This window comes from Plutella xylostella, chromosome 17 (genome assembly GCF_932276165.1).
Source record: "Plutella xylostella chromosome 17, ilPluXylo3.1, whole genome shotgun sequence".
NCBI lineage: Eukaryota > Metazoa > Arthropoda > Insecta > Lepidoptera > Plutellidae > Plutella > Plutella xylostella.
Genome location: NC_063997.1, coordinates 11,415,708 through 11,440,385, shown reverse-complemented (window position 1 = coordinate 11,440,385; position 24,678 = coordinate 11,415,708). Strand labels below are relative to the sequence as shown.

The following is a 24,678-nucleotide window of genomic DNA, read 5'->3' as shown; positions in this document are numbered from 1 at the left end:
CACATATTCTGCCTCTGCAGATGATAATGAAACGGTGCATTGTTTCTTCGAGAACCATGATATTAAATTGTCGCAGTAAAATATAGCGCAGCCACTTACGCTTTTCCTGTCTTGACTGTCGCTTGCCCAATCCGCTCCACTGTAAGCTAATAATCTCTTCTGCGAATCTTTATTCTTGATATAGGTTAAGCATTTACTTGCAGTTTGTTTTAAATATCTTAATATTCTCTTAGCCGCAATCCATCTTTCTTTCGTTGGTTTATCTAAGTATCTGCTTAGGTATGAAGTTGCGTAAGTTATATCTGGTCTAGATGTTGTAGAGATGTATGTTAAACATCCGATTAGTTCTCTATACGGTACATTTGTGATTATTTCTTCCTCTTCGTTGTTTTTGGATTTTGCAGCCTCTATCGGCGTATTTACACCCTTGCACGATTCCATTCCAAATTTTTCTATTATTTTATTAATCATCTTTTCTTGTTTTATTTTTAATATACTCTGCTCTCTACGTATTTCCATGCCTATATACTCTTTAACTTCTCCCAGGTCTCTTACATTGAATTCTTCTTTTAATTTCTTTATAGTTTCTACACAGTTTCCCATTGTTATGATGTCATCCACCCAGATCAGTAACCATTCATCTTTTTTCGTGTATAAGCAAAAATCATGCTTTGATTGTTCAAAACCTTGCTTAATTATAAAGTCGTGAAATCTGTCATTCCAGCATTTTGGTGCTTCTCGCAGACCATATAAAGCTTTGTTTAGCTTCAGTACCTTTCCTTGGCCGACTTGTACTCCATCTGGCGGTTTTATATATACTTCTTCTTTTAATTCGCCATTAAGAAATGCAGTTGGTACATCGAATTGTCTTAGCTGATGATCCTCCTGTAATGCATAGCTTAGCATCATTCTTATAGTTGACATTCTTGTCACTGGTGAGTAAACATTGTACTTGTTATCTGTTTGGAAACCTTTTGCTACTAGTCGTGCTTTCTTTTTTCCATCTTGCTTTGTTCTAAAAACCCATTTGGTATCTATAGCTCTTTTCTTGTTTGGTAGTTCTGTCTCTGTCCAAGTGTTTAGTTGTTCGTGTGACTTTAACTCATTATCTATTGCTTCTTTCCATCCTTCTCCTTCTTTTATAGCTTCATCATATGTTTGAGGTTCTATGTGTAGACAGAATGCTATGTTTGCTTCTTGTTCTATAACGTCTTCTTCCAATTCGTAATCCTTTAAATATGTAGGTAGCCTTCTAGTTCTTTGTTCTCTACTTAGTTCTTGATGTCTCTCTTCATGAACTTGCACTTCAGCTTCTCTTTGTACATTCTCATCTTGTTCATTTTCTTGTCCATGTTCTTCTTCTTGGTAGTATCTTACATTATTGTCCTGTTTCTTTTCTTGATATATGATGTCTGATTCATCAAATCTTACATCTCGACTGATGATTATTTTGTTAGTCTCTGGATCCCACAGCCTGTATCCAGTTGGTGCGTATCCTACCATTCTCCCTTGTTTCGCTCTGCCCTCGAATTTGCTCTGTCTTGGTAAAATCACAGCCCATGCTTTGCTTCCAAAAGTTTTGAGCCTTGACAGGTCTGTTTTTCCTCTCATAATGCATTCTGGTGTCTCAAAATTAATGGCAGATGATGGACATCGATTTAGCTGATATGCTGAGCATAATATTGCTTCTCCCCATAGATGTTTTGGCAGATTAGCCTCATTCAGTTGTGTTCTGGCTTTGTTGTACAACGTCTGATTCATGCGTTCGGCAACTCCATTGCTTTGTGGTGAGTATGGGGTAGTATACTGTATAATAATGCCACGCTCCTGACAAAATGATTCCATTTTTAGGGTTCCGTAGCCAAAATGGCAAAAACGGAACCCTTATAGTTTCGTCATGTCCGTCTGTCCGTCTGTCCGTCTGTCACAGCCGATTTACTCGGAAACTATAAGTACTACAGTGATGAAATTTGATGGGAATATGTGTTGTATGAACCGCTACAAAAATATGACACTAAATAGTAAAAAAAAGAATTGGGGGTGGGGCCCCCCATACATGTAACTGAGGGATGAAATATTTTTTTTCGATGTACATACCCGTGTGGGGTATCAATGGAAAGGTCTTTTAAAATGATATAAAGTTTTCTAAAAATCATTTTTCTTAAAGTGAACGGTTTTTGAGATATCAGCTCTCAAAGTCGTAAAAAGTATGTCCCCCCCCCCTCTATTTTTATAACTACGGGGTATAAAATTCTAAAAAAAATAGAGGTGATGCATGCTAATTAACTCTTTCAACGATTTTTGGTTTGATCAAAGTATCTCTTATAGTTTTTGAGATAGGTTGATTTAAAGTTTATTATATTTGCTGCTACGGAACCCTTTGTGCGCGAGCCCGACTCGCACTTGGCCGGTTTTTCTATTTTTAAACTCTCCTCCATTGTCACATCTTATTTTCTTTACTCTGATTCCTTTTTCATTTTCCAATCTATTTATGTAATGTATTATATTATCTGTTGCTTCACTTTTAATTTTTAGGAGTCTCACTTCGCAAAAGTGTGAGTAATCGTCGATTATAGTTTGATAATATCGCTCTTCGTTTAAACCTTCGATATTTGCTGGCCCTGCTATATCTGTATGTATCAATTCGCCTATACTATGCGACCTTGGTTTCAATATCCTTTGGAATGGTTTCCTCTTTCCTTTTCCTTCCATACATGGACCGCATACATTTTTGCTTACCGGTAGGTTCATAGTTTGTAAACTCCTACGGTTGAGGTGTCCCAGCCTTCTGTGCCATACTTCGCCGGTGCTGAAATTAGCATAGTTACATCTATCTACAGCTATCTCTGTATGTAACTTATATAGTTTTCCTGAACAGTATCCTACTATTTTATTACCGCTATTATTATTTTTCTGAATTTCTACAGTTTCAGAGTTAAACCTTACTTCACAATCATTCTGAACTATTTTTCTTACAGAAAGTAAGTTAAATGACAAGTCTTCTACTATTAGTGCGTCTATTTTTATACTTGCGCTATCACTTGTGACATAAATATTTCCTCTCTTGTTTGCTGTTACGTAATCTCCATTTGCTATGAATATGTTTACTTCTTTATCTAAGTATTGTATTTCTGACATATATCTCTCGTATTTACTCTGAATAAGATGTTCTGTACAACCTGAATCTACAATGAACTCTAATTTACAATTCTCAACTTTGTTGTTCTTAAAATTATCATTTTGTGTACCTGCTATGAATGAAAATTCTTTATTTTCTTCTGATGCAGTTGCAGCCGTGTGCTGCCACGATGATCCCTGTTGGCTTGCATGATGTCTTTGACCTTGTTGACTGTAGTTTCCATATTGATGACCTTGTCCTCTTGCTATATATCCTCTTCCTCGACCATGACCTCTGTTTCCTCGTCCTTGAAATTGTGTTCCTCTTCTCTGTCCTCTTCCTCTTCCTCGGCACTCTGTTGCTATGTGTCCGGGTTTGTTGCATCTGTAGCATGTCACGATATTGGGGAATGCTGTTTCTTCACTTGTGTGTTCCGGATTTTTGTTCTTCATCTTTAGTTCTTCATCTAATAGTCTCGCTTTTACATATTCTAACTTAATATCTGTATTTATTGTTTCTATTGCTGTTATTAAGCTGTCATACCTTTCTTCTAGTCCTGTCAGTATGTAACAGACTTTGTCTTTCTCTTCCACCTTCTCTCCGGTGCATTCCAGTTCCCGTACGATGGTATCAAACCTTGCGAAATACTCCTCTAGTTTCTCGAATTTTTCATGTTTCACGTTTAGCAATTTTCTTCGTAAATGAATCTTAGTCATTATACTCTTTCTTTGGAATGTGTCTTCTAGTACTTTTACCATTTCTTGTGCCGTGTTGCACTCTTTTATTATGTTTAAATGCTTGTCCGTAAGACATTGAACTATGATGCATTTAGCCTTCGCATCGTTTGTTTCATATTTTTCATCACTCTTTTCGGTGGTTTTGCTTTCTAAAACATATTTTATCTGTTTTTCGTCTAACAAGCATTTGACTCTGAAGAGCCAATTGTCGAAGCTTGAAGCTTCCAACTTTGGGTAACTTTGCGCCATATCGCCCATAACCTGTTATTTATATATCGTTGCGCAGTGGATATTTATATAGAATTAGAAGAATACTCACATATTGGGTATTTAATTAACTTTTATTGTAATTTGGAGAAAATAATATGTACAGCCATGTTGTTTGCTTCGACCATTTACAACCCTAGACGGACTCATCTCATACATCGCCTACATAGTAAACAGGCCAATATTTTATTACTTTTTTACGTGACTGTACTGTCATTCCCTTCTGTCATGTCATTGAGTGCAAGAAAAAGTGTGGCAACGTAAGTAAAATTCTACTAAGTTGGTAGAAAATTCATAATAATGTGGTGATATTTTTAGGGAAATTTAAATTAGTTAAAATACGTTAATAGTATGATTTATCCGACTCACCCGAGTTACCACCGCACCACTCGCTTTTTACAGCGTATTTATTACAATTATTTGTCGACTGTCAAAATATCATTTCACAAATGCTCGGTCACTGAGGGGAAGAAATGGCAAAATAAACACTCTAGATGGTTTTTCAAATTTCAGCTAAAATCTAATATATTATATTATTTTATTACTATAAAATTAATTATGGTTGCCTTACCTTCTTCATGTTATTAATTTCCTTCTCTTTGAATTTGCTTTTTAAATAATTTTCTTTTTGAATTTACATTACTGGTTAAGTTGTCTAATTTACACATGTGATAACATCGTATCATCAAATATTTTTCTGCCACCAATCTTATTATATTTATTTGGTGCAGTGAACCACAAATATGCTCAGTTGTGACAGCAAAGAAGTTGTTATTGCCTACATTTTTTTTCAATACTGTGTACATTATCTTTGCATGTATTATACTGGTCATTTTGAAATCCTGTACACACATATATTTTCTCAAAACTTCTTCAGTAATTTTGCAAATATCGTACGTATCTTGTGAGGCGTACACCAAACCCCCTTCATCTCTCACACTTACAAATTTGTGAAATACTTTTTTTTCTTTTGCCAGCAGGGATTCAATACACGCAGTACATTTGATTTTTTTTAATAAGCTCCTTGCGACATAACCAGCGATGTATCCTACCACCTGTTCTTTGTACTCCCAAAACTGTGTGTTGTGTAACAATTGTGACGCACGTTCCAGGTTTTCACCTAAAGATTCCTGTTCACTGGTTTCGGCCTCATCATCATCTGGCCGCGTTGAAGCAGCGGTTTCATTTATCGATTTTAGCGCGGAAGAACACATCAAAATAGATATGTGCTCTAAGGGGACACAATTACCCGATTCCGCTGATTTTAGTTCCATGTGACACAGAAGTTTTCTGTAAATGCCTTTGAACTGACGAGCATTTGGGTTGTCGTTGTGTCCGCCATGCATTCGAATTGATCCGAAAAACAGTTCAATATGGTCTTGACTTAATCTATACGTGGTCAAGTACCGCAGCCTGTTGGATTCAATTAGAGTCTCATATAACGATTCCAAACTTTTAATACACACAAGAACTCCAAGAAACCCGGTGAAGCAAGGGGATTTTAGTATAGGTGTACAAGTTTTTAGTGTGATTTTCTTAGAGGTTTGGTGCTCTTTATAAGTTCTTTTTCTAGAAACTTTTATGTTGAGACTCAATATCATATCTTTGGCTTCTTGTAACTCCGCAAAAACTTCATCTTTCATTATTGGAATAATTGGACGTTTAAAGCCATGGGAACTGAAGTTTCGGGAATTGAAAATATCAAAAATGTTGTTCATTATCATAATAAATTTTTCGGTTGCTTCACTATTTTCAAAACCAGGAAGTTTAAGTTCTTGTCGGCAAAACTCAATTGCTTTTGAGACACTTCTACTCAGCAGTTGGGTAGCAAGTTTCACATTCATTATGGAGTTTCTGAAATGTACATGCTTTTTGGTCAATCGGTTTGCCAAATTCAATCCAATTTGCTCTTGCATTTCTTCAAGTTTCTTAATATAGTCCCACTTTATTTCCTTATCTTCATGCATAAAGGTTTCTTTCAATTCGAAATGATTTCGTATAAGCTTTAACATATGACAGAAATCCAAAAAGACAGCCACCTCATAATTAGCGCATGGGTGTTTAAATGAAGTTTTGAGATTTTTAGGGTCATGAAGATTACAACCTAGTACCTTCATTGCTGATACGTTAGTACTGTGTCCATCAAATGTCAAAGACACGACATCAACTCCAACTTCATAGCATCGGCTCAGTATTGTATTAATTATGTTTGCCTTTTGTTCTCCTGTCAATCCGTGAATTAAAAAATAGGCTACTGGTAATTTCCATGACTCATTTAATGATACCAGCATAAACGCATAAGCTTCGGAAGCTTTTACATTAAGGTTCTCATTAGGACCAGTTCCCATATCAACAAGGCCTTCATCTTGCTTAGTTTGTCGGTTAAAGCACCTTTGCTGTCTGATAGCCATTTCATCAGCAATTAATGCATAGGTCATATTAGCATTAGACTGTTTTCTTTTAGCTTCTAATATCTTAAATGCATCATCTGTTAAGCCAGGGGAGCCATCAATATTTGCATACCATTTTGATATTGTCTTTGGATGAGGGAGACAAGTTTCAAATTTATTTCTAATGTATCTATAAGCGTTAGGCGACAAAAAATGGAGGGTCAAGCAAAATTTTCTAAATTCTGGTTCGTATTTTGACGCAGGCTTTTTAGATTTTCCTTGTATTTTTTTCTTCATTTTAGCATACAAGTCTGCAGCAAATACGTTACTACTCAAAACGTCAGGAGTGTCATCGTTAATATATCTTTCTGTTTTTAAAGTCTCAAGAATTTGTTTGAACGAGGCTAGTTTTTTTTTGAGTCGCAAATTTTTGCGCCTGAGCGACTGAATTTTAAGTATGTATCTTTTCTGAAGTGCTATTTTTTTTCTTAACTGTTTTCTCAACTTGGCTTTTTTTGGGGTATCAAAAACAGAATCTAAGTCTGAAAAGTCTTCAATTTCCGTCTGTTCTACTTTTGATGTTTTAGGAGTTGAAGGAAAAATTGGTTGGTCATCTGTTTCTGTGGTTTTTTTTTCATATTGATTTGATGTGTAAGGCGTCTAAAAATTTAGATAAAAAAAATCTTGTAGACAAAAAATTATCATGCTACCTATATAATTTAGTAGCTGTTCCCGCGAGCTTTGCTTCGCATTAAAAAGTTTTCTAGTGGGAATTCCGCAATAAAAAGTAGCCTATGTGTCCTGGGTATCAGCTAACTCCATACCAAATTTCATTTAAATTGGTTCAGCCGTTTTGACGTAAATAAGTAACAAACATACACACATACGCTAAAACTTTCGCATTTATAATATTAGTAGGATGTATTAATATTAATGACAGAACTTTATCAATGTAATTAATTGTAGGCCTAACTAACCGGCTGTTTGCTAAATCCTTCACTTATTGCTTCTGCTTCTTCGCCAGAGCTAGCGCTTTCTTCAGACTTAGCTGGTAATACAAATAATGCCTGGAATGTGGAATTTAAATATTGTAGGTAGCTGGTAATAAAAGGTGTTGCAAAAAGGGTATACATTGTTGCATTAATATTTATTTTGAATTCATTGACCAGTTTGACACGACCTCTCGAATGTCTAGGATAAGAATAATGCCTGGGAATCTTACTTTGCTCGGTAACACTCCCTTTTTCAGTCTTCGGAGTCCTGTCTGATTTTTTGTGTAATATAGATCTTTGTGGTGGAAATGATCAGAGCAGATCACTGTGGATTTTGCTGGTTTCCAGTAGTCCTCTCCACGGCTTTTTCTAATTATTTCTACCCATTTGCTTCTTATAATGGGATCATTCGGTATCCTGATAATACATGTATATTAGAATTTAAACTGTAAGTGATAAAATTACCTTTTGTACCTATAATAAAAATTATGATAGCTTTAGTTGTGTAAAAGTTTACGTTTTGTCGAATACCATTTCGCCTCAGCGGAAACTATCACGAATATTTAGACATTATGATCTAGGTATACAGTTGACAAAAGAATAGCGAAACTTTTTCGTTTTCGTAAATCGCAAAACCAACAACCATAGAAACGCAGAAAAAAAATGATTTTAATATATGCGTAGGTTTTGCAAATTCCATCCATTATTAATGAATTCAAGGTAGGTATGTGCCTAATTTCAATTTTGAGAATCCAATCACGAAACTATTTATGGTACACTTGTCATGTCGACCGGGTGTCGATAGGACATTCAAGCGGTTAATATAAATTATACTCACTTTTTGGTATATTTATTTTCAAGAAAAAACTGGCAACACCGAAGAAAATTATATCAATATTTACTTTCTTAAATTATTTATATTAATACATTACTTACAGATGGTAGGTGACCTTGTGTGTCGTTTTTAGTCGACCTTTGTAATTTCTGCACACGTTTAAAGCACATACACGCATTTTAAAAGGACAAAATCGAAATTAATGCCAACTGTCAAATATGTGTAGCACCGGCGATGACACAATAGACACTGTAGAGCGAAATTTGTAACGGGGGCAGTTTGCCCCAGTTTATGTATGGCAGCAATGGCTTCTTCTAAGGGGAATCTAGGGTTGTATATAATCAAAGGTTGTTTGTTACCAGTAGACAAGGAAGTGACATAGACAAATTCCTGACATAGCTCGTAAATAATATGTTTAATTATTGCCTCGGCCCATCAGTGTCCATCTCCAGTCTCTCCCTCATCCGGAAAGTTTCACTTTGGCTATAAATTGCGATTAACAATTACCTGTTCCTAATTAAATGGCAGTACTTTGCATGCGTGTCCGAGTTGTGTTTGAAACTACCGACACACTCCTACCAGATACAAAAAACTATTGACCATTTTGAAATATGGCGCCTTTAATTAAAGTTTTTGTTGAACATGGTGCGTCGCGGTTCTTAGCCAGTAATGATATGCGTTAGATGCGGATTATTGTACACAATTAGCTGTAATCTTATGGAGCAAGGAGGCGGAAAACAGCTACGCATTTTATTTTATTAGTATGAGTCTTCAGACAACGCCGACGATTGAACTGAGTCCCTATCGGTTAGCGGGATCTACCGAACACCGCGTAAGAGCTACTAATGATGATGATGTTTATTCCGTGGTGTGACTTTGCACCCATTACCTGAAGTTAGTGAAAGGGAATACCTAGAGAAGCTGTTGGTCTATAAAAATTGGCACAATATGGTCCTATAGTAAATTGATCAATAAATAAAGTCTGAACTGACAGTCGATCGCGTGATTTTCGCCAGTTTTCGAGCATCTCCCGAACGACGGCGGCGGCGGCGGCGCGGGGCCGGTGCGCGGACGCAGGTTTTTGTGCCGTCTTCGCTGACAGAGCGTAGAACAGTTATTATTACTTATTTCCGCGGACAGCGACGAGATTTTCAGCCTAGACATGTGATACAGCACAAGCAAGGTAGGAAGATCAATACGTCAATAACTATGTAGCAAGGTATCTTCTTCTTAAGGTACCATTTCCTATCCTAGGTCGGATATCATTGCGGCCACTTATGGTCCGAGACGTTGCAGCTCGGAACAGCTCTATGGTGGACATATTGGACCAATCGGCGAGGCTCTGTAGCCCGTGGGTTTTTCTACGGCCAGGGTCTTCTCTTGCCCTATTGTAGGTAGGTACCTATTTTCCCTTGCAGTATCAGTTGCAGGAGGGCCATATTTGTCAGCTGGGTATACTGTCTGAAAACTATAAAATATCTGTAAGTACCTAGTGTACCTACTCAGGTACCGATGTATACTTTGAGTAGGTAAGCAAGAATAGCAAAAATTTCAGTGATATAATGAGACAGTACGATTAAAGATTTCATTAATTTCCAGGACCAGCAAGAATAATGAGGTGAATCTCTGAGACGTCACACCTCAAACGCCTCAGCATACGAGTATTTTATATAATATTTTTATAGGCATTGTATCTTCATTTCCTGCTTGTTCTACGCAAAATTGGCATTACGGGCGGTCCTCCTCTGCTTTCATCAATTATGATAATGGCGGATGAGATGCGGCGCGGCACGCGACTCGGCTTTCCGAATTCTTCTACAGCTGCCAGATACGAGTAAACTGGGACTTTACTTAGCTACCAGATTTTTAAAGAATCGGTTTTTATTAATCGATATGATATACAAACGCGCAGATAAACAAAAGGTACACAGTTTTAGAGTTTCTAAATAAAATTTAGTTCAAATATGTAAGTGCAGTCAGCTGCATATAAGTAGCTATATATACAATACACTTATGTAGTACCTTGTCAATCTAAAACCGCCTATCCATTCATTGAAACATTGACGGTTCGTCAGTTTGACACAGAAGTGTATAGCTTACTGTACATTTATGTATTTTATACACATTTGCAAAGCATTAGTGAACAAAAGTAATTTAAGCTTTTACCTAGGTACTAGCTAGGTCATTCAGAATATGCAACACTCGGTAGGTAGATACAGCCTGTAGAAAGGTACTTATTACGATGCTGTGACGAGATGAGACATAAGACAAGACAGTGCCAATTAACCAACTAACACAATAATAGAAACATGTGTAGGTAATAACCGCAAAGTAATTACTAATTAGACCACTGTGCAACAATTTTTTAATTAATAATCTAAATTGTTGATGTGACTACAGTTTAGTAGAGCAACATACCTGCTCTAGGAGCATCGACCTCAGAGAATTTAATAAATGTCTCTTTATTGGAGTCTCAGAGCGGGTGGTAGCTCAGTCGGGTAAGCGCCCGCTTCTCACGCAAGAGATGTGGGTTCGAATCCCGGCGCTAACATGTACCAATGAGTTATTTTAACTAAAGTACAATGTATTGTATACCATCGCTCTTACGGTGAAGGAAAACATCGTGAGGAAACCTGCATATCTAGATTTAGCACATCTCGATATGTGAACCCACCAACCCGCAGTGGACCAGCGTGGTGGGAAATGGTCCAAGCTTAGGAAGGCAGTTTAGACCTTGGGGTTATGCACAAAGGTTCCACACGAGAGAGCCAGGTGCAGGTTCTTACACCCCCACAGAGAATAGATTAGAATAGAATAGAATAGAATGGAGTTTATATTTGTTTGGAACAGATTGAGTACTTATCTAAGTTGAGATCATACCTACTTACGAGTTTTTTCAGTGCCAATAGGTAGATCCACTGCACCACAAGGATGGCCAGCAGTGGCGAAGGGTCAATAAACACGATTACTTTATTATTATTATTTAAGGATGGCTTCTTTGATGGATCGTATCAGAAATGAGGTTATCCGTCAGAGGACTAAGGTTACCGACATAGCTGTCAAAATATGCAAGCTGAAGTGGCAGTGGGCTGGTCATATCTGCCGAAGAACCGATAACCGTTGGGGTAGACGAGTTCTCGAGTGGAGACCACGAACAGGCAAACGCAGCGTGGGACGCCCTCCTGCCCGCTGGACTGACGACCTTAGGCGGGTGGCGGGTAGTGGTTGGATGAGGAAGGCCGAGGACCGAGTGTTGTGGCGCTCCTTGGGAGAGGCCTATGTCCAGCAGTGGATGATTATTGGCTGATGATGATGATGATGATGAAAGATGGCTAAGAATATTTTTAATACATAAACCTATAACCCCTGAAAAGAATTTAATAAACCCATCGGTGGCCAGTAAGATTAGAGATTGGTGGGTGCCCGAACTTGACAGACAAACGAGTGATAGTAGGTAATAGGTACGTCGAATAAACGTTTTGATAACTATACAGAAAACAGACCTTTGATAATTAAAAATATATTGTAAACTTTTGTAATTAGATAAATAAATAAATAAAAAAAATTGGTAAAAAAAAACTTTTTTACGTTTACATTTTTCGATTCAAAGTTTTCAAACTTTCACGCGCAAATAGTCTATGGAACGGTTAGAATGCTATTGGTTAATCTAATCTGACATATCCCGCTATTGGTTGAAATCTTAACGGAGCTTTCGCAGCTATATTCACTGCGTCAGCCCTGCCCGCCAATCGCGCCATCTTCATTTCTGTCAGTCCGCCGCGAACCGTTGTGGGGCTAACGTCGTTTTTTCCTTCGATTACCGAAATAAAGCCACACCGGCCGTTTTCGCCAGCCGGCATCCTAATTTCTTGCATTAGAAATTATAACGGATTAAAAAAGTGACAAGTTTATTGATGATAGTGACAATCAGGCTGCAGATAGCGCGTTAGATATTTTCTGTGTGCAACAACAGTGGTATATTTCTCGCGATCTACGTGACTGCATCTTGTGCGGTGGTGTGTGCTTGCTGAAGTGAGAAGAGGTGAGTTTTTGCTGCCGTTAGTTGGTTATTTTATGCGAGTAGAGTGGTGGTTGCCGGGCAGAGACCGGGGCCGGGGGGCCCGGGCCGCGAGCCGCGAATCGATTGTCCCGAGTCCCGACCGGTGCCCGCTCTATACCTATAGGTACGCATGTCTAGGTAGCGGTGGGGCTGTTCACCCTCCGCCGCCGCCTACACGCTACACTCTATGTACCTACAGTCTATAGCAGCTACACCCGTTTCACTCGGTGATCTTGAACTAGCTCGGTGTCGGCGAAGCTATGATGCGCTTTTGTTATCATTTTTCATATTGTATGTAGGTACTTACCGCGCTGTTGTTGGTATCCTACCTAAGGTTAGGGGTTACATACATTCAGTGAATGCATATTTACTGAAAGAAGAAGAATCTAGTGAAATAAAGTAGGTATGTTATATGTTTGTTAAGTATGATAATCAAATCATACATTAAAAGCTTCAGACTAAATATTAAACTACCCTCACAAAAGGCCTAGTAAATAAATATGAAATCAAATTTCAGAGACCAGAGATATCCTAATCCTAAGTAATCCGAACCCACAGTGGTAACTCAGTCAGGTAAGCGCCTGCTTCTCACGTCAGAGATGCAGGTTTCATTCCCGACTTTGACATGTGTAGCAATAATTTTTTTGCAATTTATTTTCAATGCATCGCTCTTACGGCGAAGGAAATCATCGAGATAAACCCTGTAGCTAGCTAGCCTAGCTTAGGAAGGCAGTTAAAACTTGGGGATATCTAAGTACTAAAGAATCTCATGTAACGTGTAACGATCATAATGAGCATTAAATTTTTTAACTAAGCTTACGACTGTAATCCCCGAAGGGGTAGTCAGTGTCAGAGGTGATAGGCAATTTTTGAATATGTGTAGTTCAAATAAACAAGTTTGACCTTTGTGTGCACTACACAAGTCCTGTGTGCTGAGGAGTTAACACTGCTGTTCCAGGAGGTACCTACGCCACCATCTGTGTTTCCAATAGAGACTTTTTATCATACGACCCATTCAACCTAAACTGCATTTAAATTGATCCAAGTATTTCTAAATTATACTAGGAGACGACTTCGTACTTTGTCAGGTTAAAGAGGGTTATGATCACAAAATTACTTTTAAAATAAATAAACAATAAAAAGTGATGTATATTGCCAATACACATCACGCCTCTGAAGTAAAACTGTAGAACTTAGTAAACAGGCCAAATCACATTTCAAACAATGTAAAAAGGCATGTATGCAGCTAGCCACCTATAAAAGAAGCCGAACCGTTTAAGCTGCCATAGTTTTTGTAGCTGTAATTTTGTCCAACTGAAGAGATTCCTGGCAGCCACAAACCATGAAATTCAGCCACCAATTAGAGGAGTATTCTTCGCCATATCTGTACTGACGACGGCACGACACTGAGAAAGTAGCTATTAATGATTATAACCATTTATGAATCTATAATGAGTTTAATAACCGCACTACACATTAATGAGTTGAATAATGAATCAGCAGTCCCCGTGGGGTCCCCGTCTCCACACTTTCGTTTTTTACATTATTCATCGTAACTTGACAAACGTTTGAGCTCGAGAGTTTGGATTTGACTTTCTCCATCATTTAATGTTTGGTGCCTATCGGCTGATGAAACTACTGTTCAGCTTTTTGTTAACATTCCTTTCTTATCTTACCTCTCTACTCTCATGTATCTAGTATGACATTATCCAAGTTCCAGCATGAAGATTCCATCAATCTTATTTTGATTCTGTACAAAATGTACAACATTCCAGTAGGTATCTCTCAAGAATCCAAGTTCAAATTCAGATCATCCGTTATTTTATAATCCGCGTAATGAAACTTTCGAAAAGAGGAGCATTCCCAACCTTAAATTCAGTTGTTTATGGCCCATGCGGCATAATTTAATTGGCGAGCATTAGATGGCGTGTGAGCCGCGGCAATCAGACCGTGCGCGCGCGCAGCCGCCGCCGGGCAGGCCTGGCTCCTTCACACCTCATTAATAGATTTATGGGACATGTACTCCATACCAAATTTTCTGTCGTACAAATCTGAAATTATTGGATAAATTTTAATTAATCCAATGAAACATGTAATGTTAATGGCAACAGAATCGGAACACCTGCAAGAAGAAATATTGATTGAGCTTAATTCCGGTCTAATTCAATTATAACCGACAGTAAATTCCATGCCTGTTAATTTGACCAGTAGAAAAACCCATCAATAACGAGACGAGGTGAAAGGCTAGCAACATAAATATATAAAACGGAACTATTAAAAGAATGCGTTCGAATATGCGCTTTACTTTCCCAAAACCGCGGCACGCCACGGCCACGGCGAGACTTTCTAACAAGAGCAAGATGAGCTCATTACTGTTATCTGTTTCATAAAAATGAGCAGATTTAGCGTCAAGAAACAGATATGTAGCATTTCAGTAATTAAGTGTGCATTGTTAATGATTGTGCGCCGCGCACCGGAACGTACGTACCGCCGTCGCTGCTGGTTTGAATTTAGAATGTTTTTTGTCTTAATTTAATATTTTTGTCTTGAAAAGTTTGGGTTTTATGACCATGACGGACTTGCAAATCTCGAGTTTCTGCTTCTTTATGCAAATTACAATTTAGAGAGTCATCAACTCATGAGCCATGTTTTTCGTCTTGTATAGAATTTTAAAGTCGGTCGATTTTAAGATAACTTGACTTGTTAGTCATTTCTTTGCAGTGAGATATTTTATCTGATAAAATTGCAAACTATCGGACTTATTATCTTATCTTGTCAATACTGCAGATTTCAGTACCGTCGCCCCTAGTTTTACTATCCGTTGCCATAGTTTTGAAGCCAACTCCATACCTCTCAAACCTTTACTAATGTAAGATTTTTTTAAATAATATTTTTACAAATAATATGTACAATACATCTGAATATTGTTTGGTATCAGAGCTGCATTAACTCAAATCAAACATTACAGAAAATGTTAAAAGTAAACCATCAAAACTCTGAGACTGAGACATCTTATTAAAAGGCAATAAGGACAGTAAATAAATGTTTGACAATGCGACGCTCGGTGAAGCACCGACACGCATCCGTCCATTGTTACAATCTGCTTACAATAAAATATTTTATCGCAACGAATAACAAATAAATGTACACTCAACTTACCTAACTGTCAATCAAATTATTCAGTTATTGTTAAATCATTGCTGGGCAGGGCAAATCGAAGTCGTTTATGAAACCTATTGGAATCTATCCCCCCCTTAACCATAGGAAACTTATAGGACGTTATTGAACTGTTTTGTCGCTCTCTGTCAAAGAACATTTCTATAAATAGGGGGTAAGTCCTATAGTTATTATGTAGAGTAATTATAGACCATAATATTTAACCAAATAAGTAAGAAACAATCTATTCTAAATGAACTAAATGAACATCATAACGATAACATGTCTTCATCCTCATTAATTCTAGACGTTGCTTAGGAACGAATCGTATTTATTCCTCATTAAGTATGCGGTAATGTATTCCTCAGCTAGAACATGGGGTTGGGCTCCATGTTTGTACAAGTGACAACTTCCATTCCAATATGGCGGGTGGCGCTTGTCTGCGCTGCGCCGGCGCATGACTCAGGCTGATATCTTTAACTCTTCACATTATAATAATTATATTCCTTCAGGGTTCATTCATTTTGACACCGAATTCGTACCGTTGGTATCAAGTCTTTTGCGATAAATACCATATGGCGGTTGTCTGAACTCGTAAATCTGCCAAAAAGTCAGACGCGATCGAAATAAGTGCACTTTTTATTTTGTATTATTAATCAAAATATTGTTATGCATGATCTCATTAAATATTATTAGCTTTCTTGGGTTTACTTTGTATAAATAAGTATTTTAAGATTTCTTTATAGTGACTCATGTAATTCATTTACAAAGACTTTAAATATCTAATCACATTGATTAGTCCATATTTAAATTCAAATGTAAACAAAGCCTTTGTAACTGGTGCCATTACCATGTCCGTTGAAGATAATTCTGTTGGTTTTTGTACTCCAATTAAGCTTTGATAATTCTCTGTAAGCTCGTTTACCACTATCTTATCTGGATAATAAGTGGTCGTATCAACCCCTTATTCAGAGTAAGGACTTCTAATTAAGCCTGCAATGGCTCTGATTGGCGTTTGAACTCTGTTTAAATTTAGAACTTCGCAGACGCGAGTTGCGTACTTATTTTATTGTAGTGCCGCATTTGTGTTGTGGTTTTGACTGCTGTTCAAGGATCTGAACCTTAGGGCTAATTCACAATTTCACATACTGTTTAGTGAGTGAAATTATTATATGTTGTACCGTAAATTTGTGGTTTGTGTTAAATTATAATATTTTCATAGTTTAGAAGCCATCATACATGTACTATATTGAACATAATACTAATCCGATTTTATACATGTATTCATACATGATACACAGTTTAGTCTGTCTCATGTCTGTCTAATGACTCATGGACAACACATATTAATTGATAGATTCATATGCTCATCTATAAACTCAAAAGTTTTGAAGCTCTTTTTTCAATCGACAGTGTTCCATCAGCTGAACAACATGCACACATACAGAGATAATATTCTGAATCCATTAACGGCAAGGGCACAATCTAACATGAACGTCTGCATCAAAGACATCCTTTGTCATTGTGATGCAGCCCTCGTCCTTGTAGGGACGGACCGACGCAGACAGAATCTTTTTTGTTGAGCTCGTGTATGTTCATCTCACATGAGTTTTTGCTGCGTCTAGTAAATTGTTGATGTTTCTAGAAATATGATAAGTATTTAAGCTTTTAAAGAATATATTGAGTAGATTATTCGAGATGTACAGTATAATGATTATTATAATTGAACATGTCCGTTTCAATAACTTAGAACAGTCTAGGCCGTGCAATTATACTAAATATTGACAGTACCAACGTGAAAAAAATGTATTTTGCAAAAGTGCACAAATAATTTCCTTTGAGCTCACAAGAGTCGTCCGGATGTTGACAGAGGCCCTCAGGGACATTGTCAAGGCCACGCCGCCATGTTTGGACTCGCTGAGATGAATGTGAAATGAAACTTCGAGAAAGGCGTATGTCTCCTACTATCTACATACAAAAACGAACTGAAGATTTTATCTTTGAAACAAAGTGTAGCTTAAGAAGACACAGAAATAAGTAGCATGTAGCATAATAATAAAATATCGAAACTATGAACACATTGATCATGAGCTATAAATAAAAAAAAATAACAACGCTTTACTACTAACTATAACCTATCCCAACAGAAATAGTTTAAAAGAAGAAAGATAAATATAGATAGGGACGTGCGCCTATCTCTCATTCTGTTTAAAAATAGACGACACTGCATTCAGAAGCTCTGATAATGGAAGTTGAACCGTGCATGTGGGAAGGCTATAATACGACGACAGTGAGTATTATCATTGTAGTCAGGATAAACAAGGAGTAAAAAATATTTACTCATGTTACAGTTATAACTGATGGCAAATATCAAATACTAACAAATTAAATTAAGTTGCAGTGGAAAGGAATCATAATTAACACAGAAACCCAAGTACGTGACCAAACATTCTGTGTGTATGTGTGATACAAGTACCATTCAGCCACATGGCACATCCAAACCTTATGCTCCATCCTTGTTAAACAATTTGGTGGAATTAATGTGACGAGTTATAACTGACAAGCGTCATTAACAGAAGCTGCTGTAGTTCCACTTTCACAAATCACATCTCATCCTCGTTAGCATACCAGCATGATTCACGGGAGATTTGTCAGTTAAAAGTTATTAAAAATGATTTTAAATGGTGATATAGGAATGTTTCGATTTTTGGGGATTAGTAATGAAGATAATTCCATGACCATTGTAAAGAGAGATTTTTTTATAAATGGTGACAATCAGAATTGCAATTACAATAGAAGTCGATAACTTAGCAAAGTCGATCGGACATTACGCAAGGTTTTTGCTTTCATTATCTCTACTCATGCGCAGTGGACTGTTACATAAATTTGCTATCCTGCCACGCTTCGATAGGCAAATGAACCCTTTTATAGAGAACTAATAGTTGTTTTTAATGTCCGTACACCGTAAATGGATGTTCAACGGTCTCAAAGAGGCCTGGCTCAGCGGGAGACCTAGTACTTGCAGCACCTGGAAGATACATTATTTCATTAAGTTCTTACAGTTGATTGGAGCTTTGTAGATCATTGACTATGCAGACATTTAAATCGGAACACCTTTTCAGAACTCGTTTGCTAAATTTATATAAATCTACTTCAATAAAATGTTCAGCCACCGACATTAGAAAGGAAAAAGTTCTACCACATAGAAACGAATTTCAATGCAATAAAAAGCTGCCAATGCTTACCCCAAAATACACCTGACTTGACCTACAATTGATACCATTGCAAGTCTAAACTTCGAAGTCATCAATGCAGATTTTTTGCGTTCGCTAACGGAGCCACGGCGGCGATATAATTGGTACAAAAAATATCCAAATTCAGGTCAGCGACCCCACGTAACGGCAGATGGTGCGAGTGCGCTGTTATTGTTGCCATCTAGGGCGAACCTTACTCAAGGCCTTTGTTCCACGAGCCACGAGCTGCAATCACCTTGTTTGTGGTTATTTCCAAGTTTCCGACCTCCTCTCCGCCACTCTCTGATTTATGATCCGCAGAAAGGTCAAGTCGAGAAATAAATGCGAATAATTTATTGCTTGTAACTACTAATAGTGTGCAAATGTTATTTACTGTCTGTTGAGTATCTCTTATTTAAATGTTATGATCACCGGTCGGTTTAGATTATTATTTTGTCACTTTTTGTCGAACTTTCTAAAAAATTTGCGTTCTGGTTTTTTGCAAACATTACCGAGTCCCAGTTATATTTTACGATCTTAATTTAAAATTGCATGATGTTATTAGCTTATTAGCATTTTAAGATTACCGTATCTCGAAATTTATGCGCGTAAATATGTATATTTTATGGATTAGTAACTTAGTTAGTGACTTTAATCTCAAACCGACGCTAGCGCGGCTAGCCGAGAGATGCCTAGAGCTCCAACATGATTGCATCCGTAATGTTCATCTGCTACAGTTTCCTTCACGTAACTGTCAAATCATAATTTATTCGGTTCCGATCTGAATACCGTTTCTCCAATATCTGGGACCGGTTTCCGCGGCGCGTCGCTATCTCGGGTGTTTGCTTTACCAATCAGTCTGCTTCCTTACCAGTTCACTTTTTTACGTTTATTTTGTTTACTCTCTCTTGTCGAACATCTGTTTAGTGGTTTTGTCGACTTATTGCCTTTTGATCAATCCTGTTTTGGATCTTTCAAGGATTTTTTCTTATCTTATTTGAAAGGTAGCCCTTTTTGTTGGTTTCCTATTCGAGTTATTGAGGTCACCACGTATGATTCCCGTGTATTTGTTGTGCATCGTCTATGTGGCCTCGCAGAAAGCGGCTGCATCCCTGGCTGCGCACGCGCAAGTTGCCCGGCCGCTCGCCCACGCCACCGCCGCCGCCGCCGCCGCCCTGCTCCTGATGTTTATTTATATTGTACAACAGATTTATAGTCATTGCAGCAAGCAACGCCGAGGTGATTCCGAGATGATCATGATCCCAGTGTGAAATAAGAACTGATCGTTCGAAAAGCTTCGGGATCTTATAATCAAAGTATGGCATGCAATGCTGACGACTGTAAAACTGTAAGGGTTAGTCGGTAGAAGTTCGAAAGCACCGTTTTTAGGGTTCCGTAGCCAAAATGGCAAAAACGGAACCCTTATAGTTTCGTCATGTCCGTCTGTCCGTCTGTCCGTCTGTCCGTCTGTCACAGCCGATTTACTCGGAAACTATAAGTACTACAGTGATGAAATTTGATGGGAATATGTGTTGTATGAACCGCTACAAAAATATGCCACTAAATAGTAAAAAAAAGAATTGGGGGTGGGGCCCCCCATACATGTAACTGAGGGATGAAATTTTTTTTTTCGATGTACATACCCGTGTGGGGTATCAATGGAAAGGTCTTTTAAAATGATATAAAGTTTTCTAAAAACCATTTTCTTAAAGTGAACGGTTTTTGAGATATCAGCTCTCAAAGTCGTAAAAAGTATGTCCCCCCCCTCTATTTTTATAACTACGGGGTATAAAATTCTAAAAAAAATAGAGGTGATGCATGCTAATTAACTCTTTCAACGATTTTTGGTTTGATCAAAGTATCTCTTATAGTTTTTGAGATAGGTTGATTTAAGCTACGGAACCCTTTGTGCGCGAGCCCGACTCGCACTTGGCCGGTTTATTAATTTAGTTTTACATGAATTGATTACAGTTTTCGTATCATCATCATCAGCCTGTAATCGTTTACTGCAGGACACAACAATTTTTGTGATTACTTATTTCATATTTACTATTTCAGTTAAGCACACTAGTACATACGAGGAAACTGAAACCTAAAAAGCATTGAAAATATTATTAATAACAATCTTAATAATATAAATGACTAAGAGCGGGTTAATATTATTTTCATTAGCGTTATAAATATCAGCAGCCATGTTCGTTGTTGCAAAAAGTGTGCGGAGTGTTGACCCCGCGCACCCCCCGCTGGGCAGCACTCACACCTTCACACCAGTACTCATTATAGTACTCGTGCGGCATGTTATTTCTTTATTATATTACATGCTATATTTGTAGCTTCATTGACTGAATGAGACTATAGAACAGCTTGGATTCGAGGGTACATTGAAAGAGACAGCAATCCAAATGTTTTCCTAACGCAAGAAACGTGTAAACATGATGGCAACGATGAAAATATATTATCATAATAATATACCTACTTAGTTTAGGAGGGTATATTTAAAATATGAGTTGTTGATCAGAAATTTTGGTTTACTTGGAGATATTTCAACTTTCTTTCATGTCAAATAAAATACACTCAATTAATTTCTCATAACATAAACATCAATTAAATTTAATGACTGATGCTTTTTTTTTTGTAAAATCAAGTCAGTTCAACAGCAGCACATGACACAGTGGTAAAACTACTTTCATACATATTATTATCACTGATATTGATATAGAAAGTGATAGTTTTGGAATAATTATTGATTATTGGATCATTTTTATTGACGCAGACAGTTTGATTTACAATTACGTTCTCTTAAATTTTTTGAACATATCGCTGCAGACAATTTTAGGATTAATTAATATTTAGGAGTTAATTTGTTAAAATAGATAGCTTTCATAAAGGAGTGATTGTTCTGTGTGTTACATATATTGTAATTATAAGTTATTTACAAATAAACATTATTGTTACGTAAGTGTATCATTTACAACGATAAATGTCCTTCAAAGCTACTTCTTATTTACAATTAAATTGACGTAATCATTACAAAGATGTGACTTCATTACTCCACCATGTCAGTTCAGCTGCACAAATTACACTACAGCCGTTCCATAGCTTCGATTGCAACTTAGCAACAATAGTCACACATACCGTGTCTTCTCTCATGTTTGCTTTGCTTCCAGTGTTCCAACCGATGTTTATATGCAAATATATTGGGTAATTAATTACAGATTGCACGTAATGCCGTTTGTTTACTAATGGTTGCAGTGTGTTGGTCTGTCAACATCCCTTGCGGTTTCATGACGTCGTATTAACATGGCACACGACACATTATATTTATGTAAATGTTACGGATCTCATTGATTCTTGGATTTCTTGATTTTACATCATGTACCTATTACAATTAGGTTATTTATATGAAACAGTAGACTAGTTTTATTATAAATACTTAAATGTATTTACTTTCCTTTCTGTATCTCTTCACTAATACTCAGTCAGAATCAGTAGTAAGTACCTAATAATCTTTCGATTACTGTGTCATGCTTTGTCCCTATACAGATATTCTCTCATCAGTATACTGTAATACTGTCAACAATATGGTCCAACCTTTTTTAACGACCTTAATTAAAGCCCTTGAATATCTGTGAACCGTATTAGTAAAGCAATGGTTAGTTAAACATGATCTAGCCGCTCCCGTGTGGTACTACGCAGTGTGTGACTATACACAATGATCTAGGTGCGTCGGTGACCTAGCGCCGGCCTCGGCTGGCATGTTCACAGCCGTGACGAAGGCATCCAGAGCCAGGCCGAAGGGACAGCCGAAAAGTTTACCACAGAACAGTAGAATGAAAGAACTCAGAACAGAATGGTTACCGATTTTAACATGCTTATTGCGTATCTTCTAATTGTTCTAATCTGCCCTCTTCTTGCCCATCTTAGGCATCTCTCTATTATGAACAGTACACATGAGTAATAAAAAATTCACTATCAGAAAGTCGAGGTCATCAAAAACGTTACCTTCCGACCCAGATGTATTCGCCGTAGGCAGAAGGGCAGATATCAGATGCCGTGGTATGTTAGTTGCATATTATGTGAAATGGACCGAGCGGATGGTTGTGACTGTGAGAGAAATGCGTGGCAATTAGTTATGATTTTATGATGATTATGATTGATGAGATGTAATTTTAAACACCTCATAAATAAACGGCATTTGCTGTGGTTCACACCAAACATAGGTACATCCGCGTTAATATTTAGTTTGAAATAAATAGCTCACATCCTCATTATTTAAATAAATAAAAAGGTCAATCCATACTGTCCAACTAACTGCATTTAAGTAGGTTCACCTATTAAAAATAATTGAATAGTTTCGGCCTGGTCCACCGACCCTATGGCAGACTTGTGGCTTTGTGATTGTGACACTAGTACACTACTTACGGGTGCTCCCTAGATCCATGTCTCTCTCGTGACGTCACGCTCATCTAACACTGCTAATTGGTTTTTAAAGTATTTATCGGTAGCAGGAACTGCAGGAGTATTTACCTTCTGTTTTCCTGTTGTTTTAGGACAAAGCTTTATTATTACGGTAATGTGTTCGATGTCCATTTTCAAATGAATTTAAATAATGTTGAATATCTCCCTAGCTATCCTACTGGATTTGTTTCGTGATTTATCTACTTTAATACTCTCCTCGTTAGTATACTGCTAATCATTGTGCCTGATAACAATTTTATTAAGATGTAGCTATATTTTCTCAAGTATGAAATGTGCAACTCCATATAAAATACTTCAATTAATCATTTACTTTAACAACTCTATATAGTTTAACGACTGAGCTAAATCTGATAGTGTAGCTTTTATCTAGTAAATGTTGAAGCATAAAAGCCGTGGAGTCTAGAATGGAAGATGTAACGCTAGACTGGGTCGTCGGTCGTGTCTAGAGTCTAGACTAGCGTTGGGTTTAAACTCACAACTTCCGGTGGACTCGATTACCTCCGAGATTAAACTTTATCCAAATCTTTTATACTTACTGAGTTTGCTCTTTTTAAGCTTAAAGTTGTTGTGTGAGCATTAGAAAGCTGTTTTTAGACTGAATAGATCTGATAAGATAGTTTTTTGTAAATATTCCGAAGAGTTGATGACAACATTTTATTTTGTTTTGGTAGTAGTTGGTACAGAAAAGTACTTATGATCCTCGTTACTGTCTGTCGTCGGTGACTTTTTAAGTATGATCTTTGGTAAACATGTTTTGTAAACATAATATATGGGCCTCTGACAATGAGAAAACAGTCAAAAGTACTTGCAGTCTACAAAAATGCGGTGTAGGTATCGCAGGAACTCTTTGCCAATTTAGCCAGTGGAAATGTCCGCTAAATTAGTGTTACGGTTATCGGGCACAATAAGTATGTACTTACCTGATAAACTTAATTTATACAAAGCTGTAAATATTACCATCATTCAGCTTTTGTTATCGGTTATTTGTGCTACGGAAAAAGATTCGGCATGTCACGATGGAATTATTAGAATTGTAAAAGACGAAAGAGTGCCTTGTGTGTTAGCAATAATCCACCATCACAATCTTAAGCACCCCCAAAACCGTAACCAACGACCCTTACCCATCTCTTTCTAACCCACCCCTTTCTCCGCAGAGCGACAAAGATGAACGGTCTGAACGGTCACAGCAACGGCGACATGAACGGGGGCGACATCATCACGCAGAACCAGCAGCGCGGCTGGTGGACCATCGGCCTCATCAACTCGCGCTACCGATACCTCACCGCCGAGACCTTCGGCTTCAAGATCAACGCCAACGGCACCAGCCTCAAGAAGAAGCAGATCTGGACGCTGGAACCCGCCTCGGGGAATGCTAATGACAGTGAGTACAAAACTTCTCTATGTTTAGTTA

At 37.5% G+C, this 24,678-nt stretch overlaps 2 protein-coding genes across 3 annotated transcripts in view; one reads left to right on the top strand and one right to left on the bottom strand.

The window, feature by feature from the left end:
• Nucleotides 1-7,355: 7,355 nt before the first annotated feature.
• Nucleotides 7,356-8,687, bottom strand: LOC119694781 (THAP domain-containing protein 6). Its single transcript, XM_048627069.1, has 3 exons — nt 8,441-8,687; nt 7,735-7,921; nt 7,356-7,579 (listed from the first exon to the last, which is right to left on the bottom strand). The coding sequence occupies exons 1-3, from the start codon at nt 8,515-8,517 to the stop codon at nt 7,481-7,483; spliced, it is 363 nt and encodes a 120-aa protein (XP_048483026.1). The 5' UTR covers nt 8,518-8,687; the 3' UTR covers nt 7,356-7,480.
• Nucleotides 8,688-12,097: 3,410 nt separating this feature from the next.
• Nucleotides 12,098-24,678, top strand: part of LOC105383184 (protein singed) — a 33,575-nt gene continuing 20,994 nt past the window's right edge. Inside the window, exons 1-2 of one of the 2 annotated variants that reach the window (XM_048627028.1) lie at nt 12,098-12,381; nt 24,422-24,648. In XM_048627028.1, the coding sequence (XP_048482985.1) occupies nt 24,432-24,648 (217 nt within the window). In that variant the 5' untranslated portion in view covers nt 12,098-12,381; nt 24,422-24,431. The remainder of the gene's footprint in view (nt 12,382-24,421; nt 24,649-24,678) is intronic. The other variant, XM_038108922.2, reaches the window with a different exon arrangement.